This window comes from Pongo abelii, chromosome 10 (assembly GCF_028885655.2).
Source record: "Pongo abelii isolate AG06213 chromosome 10, NHGRI_mPonAbe1-v2.0_pri, whole genome shotgun sequence".
Taxonomy (NCBI): Eukaryota; Metazoa; Chordata; class Mammalia; order Primates; family Hominidae; genus Pongo; species Pongo abelii.
The window spans coordinates 28785248-28808549 of record NC_071995.2 but is presented as its reverse complement, the minus strand read 5'-3'; the positions used below and the strand labels follow the sequence as shown (position 1 = coordinate 28808549).

General features: G+C 37.7%; 1 protein-coding gene and 1 pseudogene across 1 annotated transcript in view; both read right to left on the bottom strand.

The window, feature by feature from the left end:
* Positions 1–1444: 1444 nt before the first annotated feature.
* The window catches only part of SMCO2 (single-pass membrane protein with coiled-coil domains 2), a 38340-nt gene continuing 16482 nt past the window's right edge, over positions 1445–23302 (bottom strand). Inside the window, 4 exon segments of the mRNA XM_024257278.2 lie at positions 1445–2372; positions 8086–8261; positions 9582–9638; positions 15446–15533. Coding sequence (XP_024113046.2) covers positions 2174–2372; positions 8086–8261; positions 9582–9638; positions 15446–15533 — 520 coding nt within the window. The 3' untranslated portion in view covers positions 1445–2173.
* On the bottom strand, positions 5363–7009 carry LOC100439760 (arginine--tRNA ligase, cytoplasmic-like; annotated as a pseudogene).

Sequence of the window (23302 nt, the reverse complement as noted above, 5' to 3'; positions counted from 1 at the left end):
CTGTGTACATAATGACAATCCATGGAAGCAGAAACAACAGGCTGGATTAGGCCAACGGTGATCCATCTGTATGGTAAGACCTATTAAAAATGGTAACAAAATAAATGCAAATAATAGGGCCGATCTAAGAAAAACATCTTTAGAAGAAATTGGCATGGCCAAGTGATTGCTGGAACACAAAAATAAGATAGTAAAGGAGTTGAAAATTATTTCAAGGGTGTGGGAAGATGGGGGCATTGGAAAAATGGCTGTGATTGAAATTATTGAACAGATAAATATTGAATATAGGACTGAGGTGAGGTGATAGGGAGGCTGCAAAGATAAGAACCACATAGTTTAATTTACTTCAATGGGTATTTATCAAGTCCATACAAACTATGCACCACATTTTCCTCCAGTGTACCAAGGCATGGTTACCCAATTTGGACTTTTATTTTTAAAAATAAAGTTCCTGGGCCAGGCATGGTGGCTCACGCCTGTAATCCCAGCACTTTGGGAGGCCCAGGAGAGCAGATCACCTGAGGTCAGGAGTTCGAGACCAGCCTGGCCAACATGGTGAAACCCCGTCTCTACTAAAAATACAAAATTAGCTGGGCATGGTGGTGCGTGCCTGTAATCCCAGCTACTTGGGAGGCTGAGGCGGGAAAATCGCTTGAACCTGGGAGGCGGAGGTTGCAATGAGCTGAGATCGCACCACTGCACTCCAGCCTGGGTGACAAGAGTGAAACTCTGTCTCAAATAAATAAATAAAATTCCTGGATCCTGCATTAGCTCTACTGAATCCAAATATCTGGGAATGGGGGAAGTCTCTAATGTATAGAGCTCCCCAAGAGATTCCAGTGAATCCAGTCCATGGGCCAGCATTTGGGAATCACTATTCCAGAGACCACAAACATGAATGAGGCATAGTGTTTGTTTCTAAAGACTGTACAAACTGGTATGGTGAGCTCTATAGCTGCACCAGCTTTCCTAACTTTGTCTGATATTCCTGGCTTCTAAATTTTACTCATGGTTTTTCTTTTCTCTGAAATGCCTTTTTGTCATCTCTGCCGTGAAAATATTACTCATCCTTCAAGATCCAGTCAAATATGAGGAGAACTGGGACCGTATTCCATATCTCTTGGCTACCAGCCTTCCAACTCCACATCCATTACACAACCAAATGCCATAAGATCCAACCTCATAATGTCTGCTTCATTCATGGTCTTTGCATTTCCATCTCCACCTCTTTGGCCCACCTGTACCACTGAATGGCTTTTTAACTGCCCTTGCACTCCATCTGCCCTCCTCCTCTAATTTATTCTTTTTGGTTCTATTTAATATTACTTTTGCACATTTTAATTATAACTATTTTTTATATTAAAAATAAATGTTAGCATTTTCCCATTACCTACAAAGTTAGGGTTAAAACACTCTAGTCTGACATTCAAAATTCTCTACTGTATCAGTTAGACTTCCTTTGATTGTAAGCAACAGAACCAGTCTGGCTAATTTAAGTAGAAAAACATACGGAGTGGTTTACAAAATCGAAGTTCCAATCATTTCCTTTTTTGTGTGTGAATCTTCTTAAAATTCTCAGTTATAGAGAATGTCTGATGCAACATTTTTCCAGCTCTTATTAATAAGAAGACAGGGGACATTGACTGAAAGACCGCCTATAATTAGGCCTGCTGGGGATAGTTCTTTCAAAGTAAACTTCGGGTGCTATTATCAAAAGAAGAAATAAATGTTAAGGAGAAAAGCCAAGAAATGCCAACTATCTCCAAAATAGGGCTCCAATTCAACTGAAGTAAAATTGGATACAGTGGAGGGGAAAGAATTTTATGCTTTCTTTTTTGAGACATCAGAGGTCAAAATGGAGAAGATAACCACGGGAGATAATACTTTGTCGTCTCAATGTACCCCATGTTGGGGGAGAAGGAAGGTTAGTAGTTTGAAGAAAATGTTTTCAACAAAGTGTGGAATGATTCAAGAAGGCATTGTGATTCATAAAGGTAAAGATAAGCTGTTTTCATTTTTTTTCCGTGATCAATCAACTTCTGTGCAATTACAATGTTCTTTACAAAAACCCTGTATGTTATTTCTTGAAAAATAAGTTAGCCAGCACAATACAAGAACAGCCACAATGTTTACTGGTGAGAAAGTCAGTAGGGTGACAGTAACTTCTGTATCTTTAGGAGGGTAACAAGGCTTCCACTTCCAAATTCAAGAAAGGCTCTCTCATCTCCCGTAGGTCCCATGTGGTGCGGTACCCAAGCATTCTCAGAAGCACCCTTTCAAAGAGAAATGTAGCACCAAAAAATAGTATGTAACATAAAAGTCCAGTGATGGTGAGGACATAAAACATGATGAAAATCCTCAGTGCATGTTTCCTACAAAGAGAGAAAACATCTGTATTAACCAAATTCTGAAAATAATCACATTGATAGGCTCCTGGCACCTCCACCCAGGTAGCTGTAAAACTTCAACTAAGTAATTTTCTCTTGACTTTAGTTTACATTTGTAAAGGCAGTAGCTTGGAATGGAGGAGCACTTATTTATGTTCATGCTAGGTCTGGCATTGGAATTTCAAGATCCTACAGCCATGAAACAATCAAACCCCTGGATAGTGTGGGGTTCTTTCCTTTGAAATGTCCTTCTCACATCCTAGCAGGTTATTGCAATCTTTACCTCACTCATGAGGTATATGATGTCTCTTTTTGAGCAAATAAAGGCACAGGCAGTTAGATTTTCCCCAGGACACAAAGTATAACGTGATAAACGGGAATTCAGAGCTCTTTGCCCCAGTTTTTGTCCTGGCACCAGACTTTTATTTGTAAAATAATAGAAGCTTTTTTAAATCCTTGAGGGCCCATCCTTCTGGGTTGCACCTATGACATATTTTATTTATATGATTCTAAGTCCTTGCATTATTATTTTCTAGTTATAAATGTATTATATGTATTATATTAGGGCAGAAAATCCAGAAGAACACAAAGAAGAAATGTCATAGATCATCCAATTACCTGAGATAATTACCATCTATAATACATCAGAAGAGAAAATCTAGAGCGTAGTTATAGCTAGCCATGGATCGATTTTGTGACCTAACTCAGTGGTTTTATAAACCAGAGCCAAGTTTCTCGCCATTATCCCCACTGGCTATCACTTGGCAGTTACACACATAATTGCTTTCACTTCACACATTTATTAAAGAGCCAATGTTCTTAAGATACTCTATTAGGAAGGGGCTCAGAGAGCTGATAACAGGAAGCAGATGTGTCCTGCCTTCAAGGAGCACCAAAGGCAGATTTGTTCTTTCTTATGAAAAGAAAAACAACTCACTACGAAAACGTATCTAGTAAATAAACACTGTTCCTCCTAAATTAAAAAACCAGTCATCTTTGGAAATACTAAACCATGACATTTTCAAAGAAACACATTTTAACGTTAAGTTTTTGGAAAGTAAAACAAATTCTCTAAAGCAAAGATAATTTGGAAAACAGAGAAATGAAGAAACTATAATCTCATCACCCAAATATAACCAGACACATTTTTGATCTTTTTTTCCTCTCTTCCATTTATTCATTCATTCTTTTTATTTTGTCTTAGTTTTTAGTTTAATTTTTTCCTTATGTTTAGAATATACTCATCTAGTTTTTTCTGTTCTACGGTAAATCCTTTTGGTACAGTTAAATTCATATTTATTTCTTGACATTAATGAATCATTTGATTTTTATTTACAAATCAGTACAAGTTTAAAAAATTTAAATTTTCTATTACTAAGCATCATATTCATTTTAAAAGGTCTAGACATTTTTCTTTGGAAAAAAATCATAGTTAACTAAAGTAAAGTATGGTTTTTCATATCACCTGTACAGAACCAAAAAAATGTGTCACTGATAATTTTATTCATTTTAGACATCCTTGGTAAAGAATAAAATATTCTTTTTTTTGAATACTATTTATTTAATTTTCAAACCTTGCCACGTGTAAAACCTTTGATCTTTTCCAATATCTCCACATGATTTATGGTCAGTACATAGGGGATGACCATAAAGGGGATGGAAGGACTAGGGGACATTATCAATAAAAGGCCACCTTGTGAAGCTAAAACCAGCAAAAATCGATTCATAATGATTGAATTAATCCATAAGGCAAACTTCCTCAAGATGTTAGTGCATAAATATGCTGTAGTTAAACCAATATATTTCCAGTTCTCTAACAAGAGATTGGGCAAAATTTCAGGCAATCTTAATTAGAATGTAATCATGTGAGAAAAAGATGAGCAACTCAGCCTGATTATAATCCTCCCATATAACACAACAAAGCGATAAGTGAAAGGCATTCACCTATTTACTTATTCGTCTGGTTGGTTGGTTTTGAGTTATTAGTCACATACTATAAAATTCACTCTATACATTGTACAATCCAGAGGCTTTTGGTTTATTCACAAGGCTGTAAAACCATCACCACTAATTCCAGGAAATTTTTGTCACCCCAAAAAGAAACCTCATTCCCTGGAGCAGTCACCATCTCCCTATTCCCCAACACTCTGTGCCTGGCAACCATGAATCTACTTTGAATCTATATGGATTTTCCTACTTTGAACATTCATATAAATGGAATCATTTGGATATCCCTCTGTGTCTGGCTGTCTTTCACTGAGCACAATGTTTTCTAAGATCATATTATGGTATGTATCAGTACATCGTTCTTTTTTGCAGCTGAATAATACTTTGTTTTGTGGCTACACCGCATTTTGTTTTTCCATTCATCAGTTAATGGACATTTGGATTGTTTCCACTTTTTGGCTATTATGAATAACGCTGCCATGAATATTTGTGTACAGGTTTTTGTGTGGACATTTTCAATTCTTTTGAGTATATACCCAAGAGTAGAATTGTGGAATCATATGGTAATTCTATATTCAACCATTTTAGAAACTGCCAAATTGTTTTCAAAAGTGGTTGTACCATTTCGCAATCCCACCAGTGATATACGAGGGTTCCAATTTCTCCACATCCTCTCCAATGCTAGTTATTGTCTGTCTTTTTTACTGTAGTCATCTTAGTGGATGTTAAGTGGTATCCCACTGTGGTTCATTGTGGTTTTGATTTACGTTTTTTTAATGACCAATGATGCCGAACAGCTTTTCATGTGCTTGTTGACCATTTGTGTGTCTTCTTTGAAGAAATGTGTATCCAAGTCATTTGCCTGTTTTTCAAACTGGGTTGTTTATCTTTTTGTTGTTGAGTTGTAAGAGTTATTTTTTTTCACAGTTGACAAACGTTCTTGTGTTAATATAATGCTTATAAAAAAAAAAAGCAAACAATGCTAGTGACCACTGCGGTAAAAACATAGTGTTCAAACCTAAGCAGGATTACATCCTTTAGACAGGTTTTATTCCCAGGATATAGAACCCCTCAGCCATGACAGCATCTACTGCTTCACATAGCAGCGTACATCACATGTTCACCTTCACTATCTCTCCAGTCTTGTCGGTCTTTCTCCACACAATAGCAGCTATCATAGAACTCTGTGAAAGTAGTTGCCAGCTCATATATAGAACCACAAGAACCAGAAGTAAGTCATCTAAAATCTTTTGTAGTATCTCAGGGAGACATAAAATGCAATGGCCTAGTTTCCATTCCTTCTCATGGCGCAAAATAATCTTGGTCTGTCAAGCAGCTTTTTGGAGCATCTGATCATCGATACTGGCCAGATGTGCAATAGATCTGGTTCTAGTGAAACCATGCAAAAAGTAAGCAGCTGTATTTCCTGTCATCTAGCATTCTGTCAAACGAGAAGATGTTGTCACTCAACCGGTTATGGGAAATTTCAGTTTATTTCATACAGCCATAAGCAACAGATGTCTAAGCAGCCTTCAATTCCTCTGCAGTTAAGACCTTGCTTCTTTCTTTTTCCTTCAATTTGTCCATGGATCACTTTAGTCCTTATTTCAGGTCTATGAGATGAACTGTTTCATCTGAACATATATTAAACTTCTTGTCTTCCCCTAGCAGCACACCAAATCCAGCATGGGAGACTTGAGTTATTTTAGGATCATACCAACCAATCTTTTGAGCAGCAGCAAATATTTTTTGGAAGTGCAGAGATTGTCCACTGTTCACCCAGAGATAACCATATCTTCTTTTTCCTCAAATACTTTTTGCTTAAGAGCAGCCAGATCAGATGCATCATAGTTATAACCTCCATCTGATTTTTTTTTTTTTTTTTGAGACCAGGTCTCACTCTGTTGCCCAAACTGGAGTGCAGTGACACGATCTCGAGGCTCACCACAACCTCGACTTCCCTGGGCTCAGGTGATAGTCCCACCTCAGCCTCCCCAGTAGGTAAAACTACAGGCATATGTTCACTGAATTTTTTTTTTATAGATACAAGTTTTCACCATGTTGCCCAGGCTGGTCTCAAACTCCTGGGGCTCAAGTGATCCACCTGCCTCAGCCTCCTGAAGTGCTTGGATTATAGGCATGAGCTACCACACCCAGCCTCCATCTGATTTTACCATGGTTAATGGTACGGAACATCCTGGAACCAGCACAAACTTTCTGCCATCATCCACTTGCACAAATCATCTATCATCAAATTCCTTTACATCATTCATCCTATCTTGATAGAAGAATTATTCTTTATCTATTAAAGAGATGTCCAGAGCATCATAGATTTTACTAAACTGTTGGCAGGAGATATCACAGATAAACTTTCAAGTTTTTATAATATCTGGGTTTTTACTCTGGAACAGAATGTCACACTGATATGCTCATTTCTTAAATTCCTCCTCAGTATCAAACCTCTTAGATTCCTTATAAAAGGCCTGAAGATTTCCAATAGGAGATGAAACTGTTAGACAAGCTGGAAATTTATCTTGCAGGTGAGCAATATGCATGTCAAACTGGGTCCCCCAATCTCCTACATGGGTTAACCTGAGCACATCGTATCCTGCAAATTCAAAGAGGCAGCACATGCTCTCTCCTATGATGGTCAACATGAGGTGGCCTGCACGCATCTGTTTGAGCATTATGAGCATCTTGTATAAGTCAAGTCCCCAAATTACGAAGACAAGATTCATGCTTTTGTGTATCCCTTGGAGTATTAGGAGAAGACAGATGTGAAACAATTTAATTTCAACAACATGCCATGGGCTTTCCGACAGGATTATGTGCAAGGTGTGCACATAAACTCTTACAACTCAACAGCAAAAAATAAAAGAACAACCCAATTCTTTAAAATGGGCAAAGGACTTGATTGAAGACAGAGCTGAGATTCTACCTGGGTTGGTGGTTGGAGATAAAAGAATCAAAAATGTTTTCTTAGAGGAAATTACTTCTCAGGGTGTAAATGATCCTGAACAGGATCCAAAGAGCCAGAATTTGCTGGTAGTGTGTTTCCAATACTGTCCAAGGGTAAGGCATCCTGCCCAGCAAACAAAACTTTTCAAATTTCTTATGAAAAGAACATAACTGATAAGAGTGGAGGTGGTTGCCTCATCATGTATAGACACCATCTTTTAAGATTTTAGATAGATATAGATAGATTTTATAGATACATCTATAGATATGTAGATAGAAATAAATCTATATCTCTCTATACATAGATAAATCTCTATATATCTATAGAAATATATAGAGAAGCTTCTCTGTATTTGCAGCCATCATGGAAGAAAATTTAAAATTAAAGTGTTGACTTAATGTTGTTTGAAAGAGTTTTCAGGCAAAAAGGAACAGACTAACTAAAAATACAATTAACATTAATAGCCACCCACAAGAGGTCTTCAGTCATATGTCTTTGATCATGAAGATATATCTATCTATATTTAGATATATTTATCTAAAGCAAAATCTTTAGATTTATCTAAAGCAGTAAGAAAGCAATCTATATATATCGAATGCAATAGATCTTTATCTAAATAAGAAAAATCCTATGACTCCAATGAACTCCAATGACTTTTAAATAACATAGATAATTTACAAAAGAAAATAAAACAAAACATTTTAGTCAACACTTGAAAAAAATCAATCCCAGCATAATCCATACATTTTGGGGCAGTCATCCAGCCCTGAATGGCCCCTTGCTCTGATTTACCATGCTGTATTGCAGGGAGGAGACTTCTGCGCTAAAAAGGATGCTGGGGCCTGAGGAAGCAGGGCCTCCATCTCTTCCGTATCTATTTCCTCAGAACTGTGAGAGTCGGTGTCCTCTGCCTCCATTTGATACATCCTTAGCTTTGCACTCAGCAGTTCCACATTCTTGCAAAGGTCCTAAAAAAAAAAGAGCAATCAAGTACCTTAAAAAATTCTAAATGTCTCCAAGTCTTACTACAGATAACGCAGAGTGCTTTTCCTCTGGATCACATTGGGGGCCCATGTTAGAAATCACACATAGGTCCCATGAACAGATCATTGGCAGGTGCATCTTGAATAGAAGCAGACTTACACATTCACAGTGTAAGGTAGCACTACGGTAGAAAACTAAATGAAACCCACATGCTAATCTTTAACCACTAGATTATTAATGTAGGAAGATGTCCTTGTACTGAATTCCTCTACTCAATTCGTTCATCTATGCAAAGCATATTTATTGGGTGACTACTGCTAACAGGTTCTAGGATACAGTGTTAACAAAATAGACAAAGAATGCAATCTATTACAGGGGCTGGGGACAAGTGATAAACAGCTAAACACATACATACATTCTATATTACATGTTAAGATACACACTAAAGAGAAAACAAATAGGGTGTGGGAACAGAGAGTGTCTGAGGTTTGGTGATGGGGACATCTACTCGAGATAGGTGGGATAAGTTGGACTCAGAGCAGCTGACAGGTTGATACATTCATTCTTTCGTTGTCTCATTTGCCCAATCACATTTACCTCAATGTCTAAGATCTTGTGGGAGGAGTTCAAAGATGGAGTTATTTTTTGAGGTAATGGAAATTAGGAGAGGTCTCCATGAAGAGATGACCTGTGAGCTGAGCCTTGAAGAATGGGTAATATGTAGACCCGAAGGGCAAGCACCAGAAGGCAGGATGAGAAGTAGAAGTAGCATAGGGGCGAGAGCCTGGGAGTCCACTGGGATTGTGAATGTTCCGTTGGCCCAAGCAGAAGGCCAAAGGGGAGGAGGAAGGCCATAGGACTAGAAACCATCACTCTCAACAAACTAACCCAGGAACAGAAAACCAAACACTGCATGTTCTCACTCATAAGTGGGAGTTGAACAATGAAAACACATGGACACAAGGATGGGGACATCATACACCAGGGCCTGTTGAGGGGTGCAGGGCAAGGGGAGGGATAGTATTAGCAGAAATACCTAATGTAGATAACAGGTTGATGGATGCAGCAAACCACCATGGGACATGTATACCTATGTAACAAACCTGCATGTTCTGCATATGTAACCCAGAACTTAAAGTATAATAATAATAATAATAATAATAATAATAATAAATTAAATGAAATGAAAAAGAAAGAGACTAGTATGCGGTGCACCGTCACATTCTAGGCAATGAATGACCCCTGTATTTAGACATAAATTATCTGATTTTATCATTGTTTGAATTGTGTAACTGAAATCTTACCTCCAGCCTTTCCATGACTTTCTTCTTTAATTCATAAACTTCATTGCAAGCATTCACCTAAAAAGACATCCATAATTCTGGGTAAAATGAAACTTATATTTTTCTGGTTTGTACAATAAAATCTCAATTATTTTGACAAATCTTATAAAATGCTTCACTGAAGTTTACTTTTACTCTGTAAACTTCTTCCTCTTAGAGCAAATTCATAGTGTAATCATAAATTGCAGACTGTAAGTGGTATAACCATAAGATTAACAAGATTATTTTCAATACTTTAGAAGTATGCATTTACACAATAGCAGTTAATAATAAATCATGCTTCTCTCTTCATTACGCCTTCCTTGCCCCTTAGAAAACTTCTACCAGGACACAAGTTGAAGAAACATAGTTATGTTTCTGAGAAAATATTTCTTTTAAATATTTAAAATTTTAGAATTTGTGAATGTAAGTCATTATGTCAGATTGAATATTCAGGCCGGACAGCTTTGCAAAAGAGCTGTCCACAAAAAGGTCTGGTTCTTCTTCTCTTCCCATGTCTCCTATAGGTTGCCAGGTAGAGACAACAGATGGTTTTGGCTGGTTTCTGTCAGTAAGCACAAGACATGGGCTGAAAGCAAACCATCACCTTCTGAGACGTGAACGCCAATTGCACGTGTCACAAGTAAAGAATGCTTTTAAAGGTTTTAAATTAATCATCCACTAAGAGACGTTCAGGATACCCTGAAAAGCAGAGATATAGCAGGAAAAAGAGTATACTAGGATTCAAGAAAAATGAGTTCTAAAGATGACACTTATAGAAATTAATTTTTTTTTTTTTTTTTTTGAGACAAGGTCTCACTCTGACATCCAGGCTGGAGTGCAGTGGTGTGATCATGGCTCACTGCAGCCTCCACCTCCCCAGGCTCATGCGATCTTCCCACTTCAGTCTCCTGAGTAGTTGGGACTACAGGCATGTGCCACCATGCCCAGCTAGGTTTGTATTTTTTGTAGAGATGAGGTTTCTTTCTCTTTTTTTTTAACTTTTATTTTAGGTTTAGGAGTACATGTGAAGGTTTGTTACACAGGTAAACTTATGTCATGGGGGTTTGCTGTACAGATTATTTCATCACCCAGGAATTAAGCCCAGTAACCAACAGTTACCCTTTCTCGTCTTCTCTTTCCTCCTACCCTCCACCCTCAAGTAGACCTCAGTGTCTGTTTCCTTCTTTGTGTTCATAAATTCTCATCATTTGGCTCCCACCTATAAGTGAGAAAATGTGGTATTGATTTTCTCTTCCTGAGTTAGTTTGCTGAGGATGACAACCTCCGGTTCCATCCATGTTCCCACAAAAGACATGATCTCGTTCTTTTTTATGGATGCACAGTATTCCATGGTATATATGTATCACATTTTCTTTATCCCATCTGTCATTGACGGGCATTTAGGTTGATTCTATGTCTTTGCTATTGCGAATAGTGCTTCAGTGAACATTCACGTTCATGTGTCTTTATGGTAGAATGATTTATATTCCTCTGGGTATATACACAATAATGGGATTGCTGGGTTGACTGGTAGTTCTGCTTTTAGCTCTTTGAGGAATCGCCACACTGCTTTCTACAACGGTTGAACTAATTTATACTCCCACCAACAGTGTATAAGTGTTCCCTTTTCTCCACAACCTGGCCAACATCTGTTATTTTTTGACTTTTTAATAATAGTCATTCTGACCAGTGTGGGAGATGATATCTCATTGTGGTTTTGATTTGCATTTCTCTAATAATCAGTGACATTGAGCTTTTTTTTTTCAAATGTTTCTTGGCCGCATGTATGTCTTCTTTTGAAAAGTAAAGACAGGGCTTCACCATGTTGCCCAGGCTGGTCTTGAACTCCTGGGCTCAAGCAATCAACCCGTCTTGGCCTCCCAAAGTGCTAGGATTACAGGCGTGAGCCACCGTGCCAAGCCTCAGAAATAGATGCTTAAAGAAGTACTTGCAAGAGCAATCAAGGCATGGATTTTTGAGGCATAGTTTGTAATGGCAAACATTGATTATAAAGTACCAAATAGCCAACAAAATAAAATTCATAAATTCAAATATCAAGCCCTGCATTATATAGGAGTGGGAAAAAAAGTAAAATAACATCTACTAGCATAGAAAATTGTTGAAGAAAATATGCTAAGTGCCATAGCAGTTGCAAAACAATATGTATAATACAATCCCATCAAAACAACAATGTGTAAATACATGTATAAAAATTTGGAAGAATATAAATATACTAAAACGTTCATTGTGTTTGTCTTTAAGGGAGGAGGAGATTTTTCATTTTTATATGAAATAATTTCATAATGTTTTAATTGTTAAAATAAGCATGCAACCAGTCACAGTGGCTCATGCCTGTCATCCCAAAACTTGGGAGGCCGAGACGGGAGAATCGCTTGAGGTCCGGAATTCAAGACCAGCCTGGCCAACATGGTGAAACCCCATCTCTACAAAAAATACAAAAAAAAAAATTAGCCAGCTGTGGTGGTGTGCCCCTGTAGTCCCAGCTACTGGGCAGACTGAGGCATGAGAATCACTTGAACCCAGGAGGCAGAGGTTGCGGTGAGCCAAGATGGCGCCACTGTCTTCCAACATGGGCAACAGAATGAGACTATCTCAAAAAAAAAAAAAAATCTATATATATAAAAAATACATTATATATATGCATAACGACCACATCCTATGTAAGTGGCCATTGTGCTAGGCATCATACTAGTTAGATACAAGTAACAAGAATATTTATCCTTAAGTAGCTTATAGGTGAATTAGAGAATATACAGTATAGCTATTTTTTAACATTTTTTATTCATCACCAGTCCCTGAATTGGGTGGTTTAATTATTTAGAGAGGAGCTGTGCTGTGACAATCAACTTTTATTTGGTATCCTAGTTTATTTACAGAGTAAACATCTTCATACAGCACTTATCAAAGATAACTGGGACAAGGTCAGTCTCTGAATGAAAGCCCAGAAATTCACATGGAAATTTTAGAAAGTTTCATGGCTTGGGGGCTCAATATTAGGCCAACTAACACCCAAAGGCCACCTCAAAGTCCTTTCTGTAGCTTGAAGTTCTTTCAAATACTTTCATTTCTGTTTTGCTTTTTTAAAAAATAATTTCACCAATTTTCCCTCCTTCCCTTTTCATGCCTTTCTTAGTTATTCTATTTCTTTATGAAGAATAAGTGAGCCAATATATGTGATATTATTTTAATTTTATTAACTAATTTCTCCTTTAATTTTCCCACATTTTATTTGCTATTCCTGTATCTATTTCTAACAATCTTCACTTTTCCCTTCACCAGAATAAGCCTACAGCCATTGCTACTAACTTTGCTTCTGTAACAATTTTACCTATTTATTTATTTTGTTGTTTTTGTTGTTTGCCGGTTGGTTGGTTTGTTGAGGCAGTGTCTCACTCGGTTGCCCAGGCTGGAGTGCGTTGGTTGGTTTGTTGAGGCAGTGTCTCACTCGGTTGCCCAGGCTGGAGTGCAGTGGCTCACTGATCATGGCTCACTGCAGCCTTGACCTCCTGAGTCCAGAAGGTGATCCTCCCACCTCAGCCTCCTAAGTAGCTGCGACTACAGGCATGCACCACCATGCCTGGCTAATTTTTTAAATTTTTTGTGGAGATGGAGGTCTCACTGTGTTGCCGTGGCTGGTCTCAAACTCCGGGCCTCAAGTGATCCTCCTCCCTTGGCCTCCCAAAGTGCTGGGGTTACAGGTGTGAGTCACCAATTCAACCAACAATTACATTTAAAGCTTCACCTTTAGATATATTACCGCATTTGTTTTTCTGTAGCCTTTTCTATCAGACTGTAGGCTTCTTGAGACAGAACTCGTGCCATTTTTTTTGAAGACACATTTATTGAGATATAACTTAATACAGTAAAACTCACTTTTTAAAGTATACAGTTCTATGAATTTTGATAAATGCATACTGTTGTGTAATAACCACTACAAGAAGATATAGAATATTTCCATCAGCCCCTAAATTTCCTTATACCCCTTTGTCAATCCCTGTCCCCCTTCCTCCACTAAACCTGGGTAACTAACTGCTAATCTATTTTCTGTTCCTACAATTTTGCCTTTTTCAGAGTTACATAAACAGAAGCACAAAGTACATAAGTAGTCTTCTGAATCTGGCTTCTTTCACTTGGTGTAATGCATGTGATTCATTCATGTTGTTGGGTCAATCAGAAGTTTGTTCCTTTTTATTGCTGAGTAGTATTCCATCACGTACATGTACTGCAGTTTATCCAAATGACAACTGGCGGATATTTGAATTGTTTCTAGTTTTTAAGTTTGTGCTTGGTTTTTTGTTGTTTTTAATGTGTACACAAAACTGTGTATCCCCAGCACAGAGAATTTCCATATATGTGTGTGATGCCTTCCTCTTGCATATTATTCCAAACTCCTCCCTTTAAAAAAATCTCACTTTCATTTATGTGTGTTTCTCTATCTTTCTCCTCAGTCTTTTGATACTCCTCCCTCCCTCCCCGCACCTGCTACTGAAATCTACATTTTTGTAATACTAACAGCTGGATTTTGGAGGAAATTCTCTAAAGCAGAATATTTCTTGGCTTTTGTCCTCTTCCCTTTTTTATAGTTTGCAATTTCCAAAGCCCAAAGATAGTGAAAAAAACTCTTTCAACTCACGCAAAATAAGATTGTGACTCAAAATGTGGGACTATATCACTTAAAAGTAATTTGTTCCCCAGGCAATAGATCTGCACTGATCTGTAAGTGACTTTTAATATGTAAGAGGTCCAAATAAATGATACCTTCCTTTAATAAAAAAGAATTTTCTCTTTTACTGCTTCCAAAATCTACTCAATTTAAACTCTTGGGCTTGAGTTAAAATTGAAGCTGGCAATTTCAGTTAAAAGAGGTTGTTAGACACGGACTTTTTTCTTTTTCAGGGGCCTTTCTTCAAACCAGAAAAACTATCAGCCAGGACTCTGAAATCTAACTTGTGTCACAAGTTGATCGCTACCTTTCAGCTCTAATATTCTATTACTAATAAGAAAATGGAACATTAGGCTGGGTGCGGTAGCTCACGCCTGTAATCCCAGCACTTTGGGAGGCTGAGGCGGGCAGATTCCTTGAGACCAGGAGTTCAAGATCAGCCTGGCCAACATGATGAAACCCCATCTCTACTAAAATTACAAAAATTAGCCGGACATGGTGGCACACACCCGTAATCCCAGCTACTCAGGAGGCTGAGGCATGAGAATTGCTTGAACCCAGGAGGTGGAGATTGCAATGAGCCGAGATCGTGCCATGGCACTCCAGCCTGGGGCAATAGAGTGAGACTCCGTCTCAAAAAAAAAAAAAAAAAAAGGAAAGAAAACGGAAAATTAAACCTTTATTTGAGAAGAGTCTGTAAGAAGTGTGAGTAGACACAACATCAGGAAAACTCTGGAGACTGTGAACACCAACACAAGAACTCTTCATGGGGCATCCAAGACAAACACAGGTAGATCCCTTGCACTCTAAGGATGCAGTTTTTGACAAATATTTATTTCCTGGATGTATTCTCTGTACTGTTAGGTGCTGACATACAAAGATTAAGAAAACCAATTCTCCCTTAAGGTACTCATCTTAAGGTGGCATTAACATAGAGTTTCTTGGTAGCCGAGTTTCTAGGTAAAGTAGAAAAGTCTAGGCTTTTTGTGTCATCAGAGAAAAGCGGTGTTACTCAGGAAAAGGGTGCTCAGATGTGACCACCAGAGAGCACTCCTGCTTATGAGTCTTACTTCCTGTTATTGCCTATTAACAATAGAAGGGTAGTAGGGAAAGAAGTGACACAAATCCCCAACCTCTCAGTCTTTCCCAAGTCTCTAGCTTACCTCAGTGTCCCTTGATCAAGGTCAGGGCCCCAGTCCTCCAGCTTTTCAATTTGATCCTTCAGGGTCAGCATGTCTTTTAATAAGCTGCAAAGAAACCAAGATACGAAGTCCTGCAGATTAAGAAAAATCACCCAAGAGTGGAGGCAATTTTGATCTTTCAAAAATGAAATACCATTCCCATATAAAAGGATGCTTTGGTAGTGCTTGTATTGCAATGGGAAGTAAATGAAATTCAAACAAGTAAAAAGTACTCTAAGTAATCTAGATAATATTAAAGAGATACGAGGCCTAACTGGACACAGGAGCTGAAAATTAAAAGCGTTAAAATGTAAGTTTATAAAATTTCTAGAAAAAAACACAGAAAACTTGGGGGACATAAGATTAGGAGAAGAGTTCTTAGGCTTAACATCAATTGTATAATCTGTAAGAGGGAAAATTGATAATTGAACCTCATCAAAATTAAAACCTTTAGTTTAGCCAAAGACCCTGTTAAATGGATGAAAAGACAAATTACACACTGGGAAAAATATTTGCTTAGCACATATATGGCAAAGGCCTTGTATCTAGACTATATAAAAATCTCGAAAAAAGCTCAACATTAAAAAAAACCTATCCAATTAGCAAATGAGCAAAAGGCATGCATAGACATTTCATCAAGAGGCTATATAGATAGCAAATAAACATACAAAAGGATGGTCAATACTTATTAGCCATTAGAGAAATGCAAATTAGTACTACAATGATACATCACTACATACTTGTCACAATGGCAAAAAAAAAAAAAAAAAAAAAAGAAAAGAATAGTGATAACACCAAATGCTAGTGAGGATGTGGAGAAACTCAATCATTCATAAATTGGTGATGGAAATACAAAAGGTTTCAGCCACTCTGGAAAATTGTTTGGCAGTTCGTGTCAAAACTTAAAACTGACTTACCATATGACCCACCAATTTCATCCTTGGGTAATTATCCCAGAGAAATGAAGACTTATTTCCCATAGTACACGTATGTTCAAAGCAGCTTTATTCATAATAGTCCCAAACTGGAAATTACACATTTGTCCTTTAGTGGATGAATGGTTAAACACACTGCATAGATTCATATCATGGAAGACTACTCAGCAATGAAAAGGAAGGAAAGATCAATACATGCGAAAATTTGGATAAACCTCAAAAAAATTATCCTGAGTGAAAAAAAGCCAGTCTCAGAAGGACAAACTGCATGATTTCACTTATGTAGCATTCATGAAATAGCATAATTATAGACATGTGGAACAGATTTGTGGTTGCCAGGGGTTAGGGATGGGTGGGAGGAAATGTATGTATAAAGGGGTAACACAAGTGCATCTTATGCAATGATTCAGTTGAGGATCTGATTGTCATGGTCATGCAAGTCTACACATCTCATAAAATTGCACAGAACTATACACATACAGATGAGTGCATGTATAAATGGTGAAGTCTGAATAAGCTCTCTGGATTGTACTAATGTCATTTTCTTGGTTTTGATGGTATACCCAAGTTAGGCAAGATGTTACCATTCAGGAAAGCTGAAAATAAGGGTTCCTTGTATATATATTTTTGAAACCTCCTATGAATCTATAATTATTTCAAAATAAAAAGTTAAAAATAAAAATGGAAGCATAGGTAAAGAGGGTTGTAAAAGAAAAAAGGAGGAGAATATAGAAGAATAATGTGACTAGTTTCATATTCACCTTCTAGTTTTTGGTCTACAGGTCTCTGCAAACTGTAAAGCCCTCTGGCCCAAATACTTTATAACATTAATTCGGAAGGTATTTGTTCAGCATTTACTATGTGCCAGGTATTATGCTGAATGCTGATGATTAAAATAGAGAATAGTATAAGCAAGGTCTTTGCCCTTTTGAAGATTATAATGTAATGTGGATTTGCAGGCAGACAAGGAAGTCCATCAAAAATTAGAATGTTACTAATGTTTTGGGTACTTCTGCTTTCAATCAACATGGAGTAACAGGAATTGGATTTAGCCTCCCATTTTAAACAATTTTAAACTTGAAAAGAATATATGAGACGATGGTTTTCAGATGCTGAACAACAGACAGTGCAGGACGTGGATCCCTCAGGTGGTAAACAAGTGAGATGGGCTCTATAGTTACTTCAGGTTACTCCTGGAAAGAGTTTCTGGACTTCAAGTCAGAGAAAGGGGATGCAGGAGGAGGCTGGTGGTCTCCATGAGTTGAGAAGATGAAGTTAGAAGCTCAGGGAGGCCACAGGGAGTAGATTTGCCCAGCAGAGTGCCAAAGAGGAGAGAGCTGCACAGAGAAAAAGCTCCAGAGATGTTCCCACTTGAGAAAGCCCCACTTGGGCCTTCAGCTGAGGCACTGGTTAGCACATAGGTGTGATAAAACTACTTGAAATAGGAGGGAAATCATAGCAGATTGAAGTGGGCAGAACAATCTCTGAAGATCAAGTAGTGCTGAGAATAATTGCCAGAGTGGAAAACTCTTGTAATACACAAGTCATCAGGTAGAATACTCAGAAGGTATTGTTTCAATAGTGGAGCCATATTAGTCCTAGACTAAAGGCTGCTTTTGTCCTGCCCTACAACAATTAAAAGCAATCCTCAAAAGGGTCAAACCACTTCTAAGTAATTTAACTGTGTTCCAGAACAAAGCTCAAAATTTAAATGTACACACAAATGTCTCAAGAATACTCAAAACCAAATGAGGTACAATTGACAATGTCTGGCATTTAATAAAGAATTACTAGGCATGCAAAGAAGCAGGAAGCAACAGTCTATATGCTTATAAAAGCCTGGGTGCAGTGGCTCACACCTGTAATCCCAGCACTTTGGGAGGCTGAGGTGGGCCGATTGCCTGAGGTCAGGAGTTCAAGACCACCCGGCCAACATGGTGAAACCCCATCTCTACTAAAAATACTAAAAAAATTAGCCAGGTATGGTGGCACGTGCCTATAATCCCAGCTACTCAGGAAGCCAAGAATTTCTTGAACCCAGGAAGTGGAGGTTGCAGTGAGCCAAGATTGCACCACTGCACTCCAGCCTAGGTGACAGAGTGAGACTCTATCTCAAAAAAAAAAAAACTTAAAAAAATAAATAGAGGCAGTATTAAAAATGATTAGATGATAGAATTAGTAGATAAGGTTATTTTAAAAGTTATAATTATATTTTATTGTCCAAGAAGGTAGAGAAAAACATGAGTACATTTAGGAGAGATATGAAAGATAGAAAAAAGACCCAGATCAAACTTCTACAGACACAAACTACAATGTCTGAGATGAAAAATACACTGGAAGGGATTAATGTTATATCAGATACTGCAGAACCAAAAGATTAGTGAATTTTAAGATGTAGTGATAGAAAGTCTTTGAAATGAAACACATAAAGAAAAGAGTTAGAGAAAAAAAAGCCCAGAACATCAGTGAGTTATGGGTTATGAGACAACCTAAAGTGGCCTAAAACACATGTAATTAAAATCCTTGATGGTGAGAAGAGGGAACAGAAAAAAATATTTAAAGAAATAATGGCTCAAATTTTCCAAATTTAAACTACAAACTTGCAGAGCCATAAGGCACAACAGAACTCAACAAAAGAAAAATTAAGAAAACTACATGAAGGTCGATCATATAAAAATGATTAAAAACTATATATATAATATAGAATTATATTATATATTATATATTATATAGAATTATATTATATATTATATATTATATAGAATTATATTATATATAATATATAATTATATTATATATATTATATATATAATTATTATAAAATATATAATTATATATAATATATAATATTATATTATATATTTTATATATATAATATAATTATATATTATATAATTATATTATATATAATATTATATATATATTATATATAATTATATATATATAATATATATATATATATTTTTTTTTTTTTGAAACGGAGTCTTGCTCTGTCGCCAGGCTGGAGTGCAATGGCGCAATCTTGGCTCACTGCAGCCTCCACCTCCTGGATTCAAGCAATTCTCCTGCCTCAGCCTCCTGAGTAGCTGGGACTACAGGCACATGCTACCACACCCAGCTAATTTTTGTATTTTTAGTAGAGATGGGGTTTTACCACGTTGGCCAGATTTTTTAAAAATTTTGAAAACAGCTGAGAATAGGGCAAGGAAAATTTTATTTGTAGAAAAATACAGAAGAGAATGACAGCCAACTTCTTGTCAGGCACAACGCAAACCAGATTTCAACAGCATCTTTAAAGTACTGAGAAAAAAAGTCAGTATATAATTATATACTCTGCAAAACTATCTTTACAAAATGAATGTTTTTTTTCAGACATAAAAAGCTAAAAGAACACATCCCCAGTAGAACTGTATCACAGAAGATACTTTTGGGTTTTTGTTTTTTGTTTTTGAGATGGAGTCTTGCGCTGTCGCCCAGGCTGGAGTGCAGTGGAGTGATCTCGGCTTGGCTCACTGCAACCTCTGCCTCCTGGGTTCAAGCAATCTTCCTGCCTCAACCTCCCAAGCAGCAGGGATTACAGGCGCCCAGCTAATTTTTGTATTTTTAGTAGAGACAGGGTTTCACCATGTTGGCCATTTTGGTCTCCAAACAGGTGTGAGCCACCACGCCTGGCCACAGAAAATAGTTTTTAAAAGCCTTTCAACAAAAGGAAAATGATGCCAGATATAGATTGTATGCATACAAATGAATGAAGAGCACTGGTAATAGTAAATATGTGTGTAAATATAAACAATTTTTTTTCTTACTTTAAAAAATCACCTTAAACAATAGTTAATCGTTTAAAGCAAAAAACAAAACAAAACAAAAACCCCTGACATATCATGGGCTTATATTCAGTACAGAAGTAAGATGTACGCCAACAGTAGTGCAAAGGCCGGAAGAACAGACATAGAAGTACAGCATATGTAAGAGGTAAAATATTACTTAAGGCAGATAGTGATAGTTTAAGAATCATTCTATTTAAGCCAAATTAACTATTTTTAAAAAACAATGAAAAAGGATGGGCACAGTGGCTCACGCCTATAATCTCAGCACTTTAGGAGGCTCATGCAGGGGGATTGCTTGAGGCCAGGAGTTGGAGACCAGCCCGAGCGACATAGCAAGACCTTGTCTTTACCTACACACAAGTTTTAAAAATTAGCTGGGCATGATGGTGCACATCTGTGGTCCCAGCTACTCAGGGAGCTTTAGGTGGGAGGACCGCTTGAGCCTAGGAGTTCAAGGCTGCAGTGAACTATGATCACACCACTGCACGCCAGCCTGGGTGACAGAGCAAGACTGTCTCAAAAAAGAAAAAAAACAAAGAAAAAGATAAATAAATCATTTATAATGATAAAGGGATCATTTCTTCAAAAAGTCATAATAGTCCCAACATTCATGCAACTAAAACCAGAGCCTCTAAGTACCTGAAGTAAAAACTGATAGCTCTGCAAGCAGAAATAGACATATCTACAGTTACAGTTGGAGATTTCAACACTCCTCTATTGATCATCTATAGAAGTAAAGAGAAAATCCATAAGTACCTGGAAGACTTGGATAACACTATCAACCAACCTGACCTAATTGATATTTGTAGACTACTCTACTCAAACAATAGTAGAATACACATTCTACTATTGTATTGCACACATATCATTTACCAAGATAGACCATATACAGAGCCATAGAACATGTCTCAATACATTTAAAGGAGTTGGCTGGGCACAATGGTTAACACCAGTAATCCCAGCGCTTTGGGAGGTCAAGAAGGGAGGATTGCTTGAGGCCAGAAGTCCAAGGCTAGCCTGGGCAACATGGCGAAACTTTGTCTCTACAAAAAATACAAAAATTAGCTGGGCCTGATGGTGTGCACCTGTAGTCCCAACTACTAGGGGGGCAGAGGTGGAAGGATTGCTTGAGCCTTGGAGGTTGAGCAGTGAGCTGTGATTGTGCCACTGCACTCCAGCCTGGGCAACAGAGCGAGACCTTATCTCAAAAAAGAAAAAAATTAAAAGGAGTCAAGTAACATAAAATTTGTTCTTTGGTCACAATGGACTTAACTGAGAAGTCAGTAAGAGAACGGTATCTGGAAGATCTCTACGTACCTGGAAACTAAAATACACTTTAAATAATCCATGGGTTGGCCAGGCGTGGTGGCTCATGCCTGTAATCCAAGCACTTTGGGAGGCCAATGTGGGCGGATCACCTGAGGTCAGGAGTTCAAGACCAGCCTGGCCAACATGCTGGAACCCTGCCTCTACCAAAAATATAAAAATTAGCCAGGCATGGTGGCGAATGCCTGTAATCCCAGCTGCTCGAGAGGCTGAGCAGGAGAAATGCTTGAACCCGGGAGGCAGAGGCTGCAGTGAGCCAAGATCATGCTATTGCACTCCAGCTTGGGCTGATGGAGATGGAGCGAGACTCCATCTCAAAATATAAAACATTAAAATATCTTTACATATATAAAAATAATCCATGGGTCAAAGAAGAGATCAAAAGGGACATTAGAATGTATTTTGAGCTGATTGAAAATGAAAACACAATATATAAAAATCAGTTTGATGCAGTGGAAACAGTGCTTACGGGGAAGTGCAGAGCACTAACTGATTATTATAATAGAAAAAGACAAGAGATCTCAAATCAATGACCCAAAGTTCACCTCATGAAATTAGAAAGAGGATAGCAACATAAGCCTAAAGTCAGCAGAAGAAAGGACATAATTTAAAAAAAAAAAAAGCAGAATCAAATGAAAAATTTCAAAAAACCAGAAAAACAACAGCAAAAAACCCAATGAAATCAAAAGCTGGGTCTTTTAGCAAACGAAAAAATGTATAGATCTCTATCCAGACTGATACAACAAAAAGAAAAGAAGACACAAATATTCAATTACAGGAATAAGTGAGGGGACATCAATACAGATGCTAAAGACATAATAAGGGAATGTTATGGATAACTTTATGTCAATATATTTCACAACTTTGATAAAATGGGTGCATTGTTTGAAAGGTATGATCAACTTAATATCTTCAGCAATATATTCTGAATAGCCGTATTACATCTATTAAAGAAATTAATAGATACAAAATAAAGTTCATAAATTAAATTTTTAATTAAAAACCTTACCACAAAGAAATTTCCAGGCAATACAGCTTCCCTGGTGAATCCAATCCCACATTTAAGGAAGAAATTATACCACTTCTACACAAACTTAGCCAGAAAACCAAATAGGTCACGGGAAAATCCTAATGGTTTTCTATATGGCAAGTGTTATTCTGATACTAAAACTAGACATTACAAGAAAAGAAAATTGTAGGGCAATACCCCTCCAGGAGGAACTCTCCATTAGAGGGAAAAGGTAAGAGATCCCCAGTGGTCCACATTCAACTTCTGCAATCCTAGCCACAGGAGAGTTCCTCAGCCTTTGTAGGCCCTGAGACCAGTATAGGGAGCTGTCTGGAGTCGATGTGATGACTGTTTCAGACAAAGTTTGTCAGGAGTCTTACACACCCACTGAGACCAAAGCAACTGCAGCATGGCACCATTTTGAGAGCCCAGCAGCCACAGACTACCTCCTGCCTTGGGGCCCAATAGCCCCCGCATCTCCACATCCCTGAAGCCCTGCTGACATCCCTCTACACGCACCCAGACGGCTGCAGTATCACAATGCCAACTGAACCCAGCATGTAGTCAGGTCCCCAGCACTCTAGCTCAAGCAGTGTATTACACCCAGGGAACAGGGTAAGGAAGGCTGCCCCAAGGACAAAGGGAGCCAAAGTTTGGGCTTCCCAGAGCCTGAGGTCTCTGCCACTGACAGTGTGTTAGTCTGTTCTTGCACTGCTATAAAGAAATACCTGAGATCAG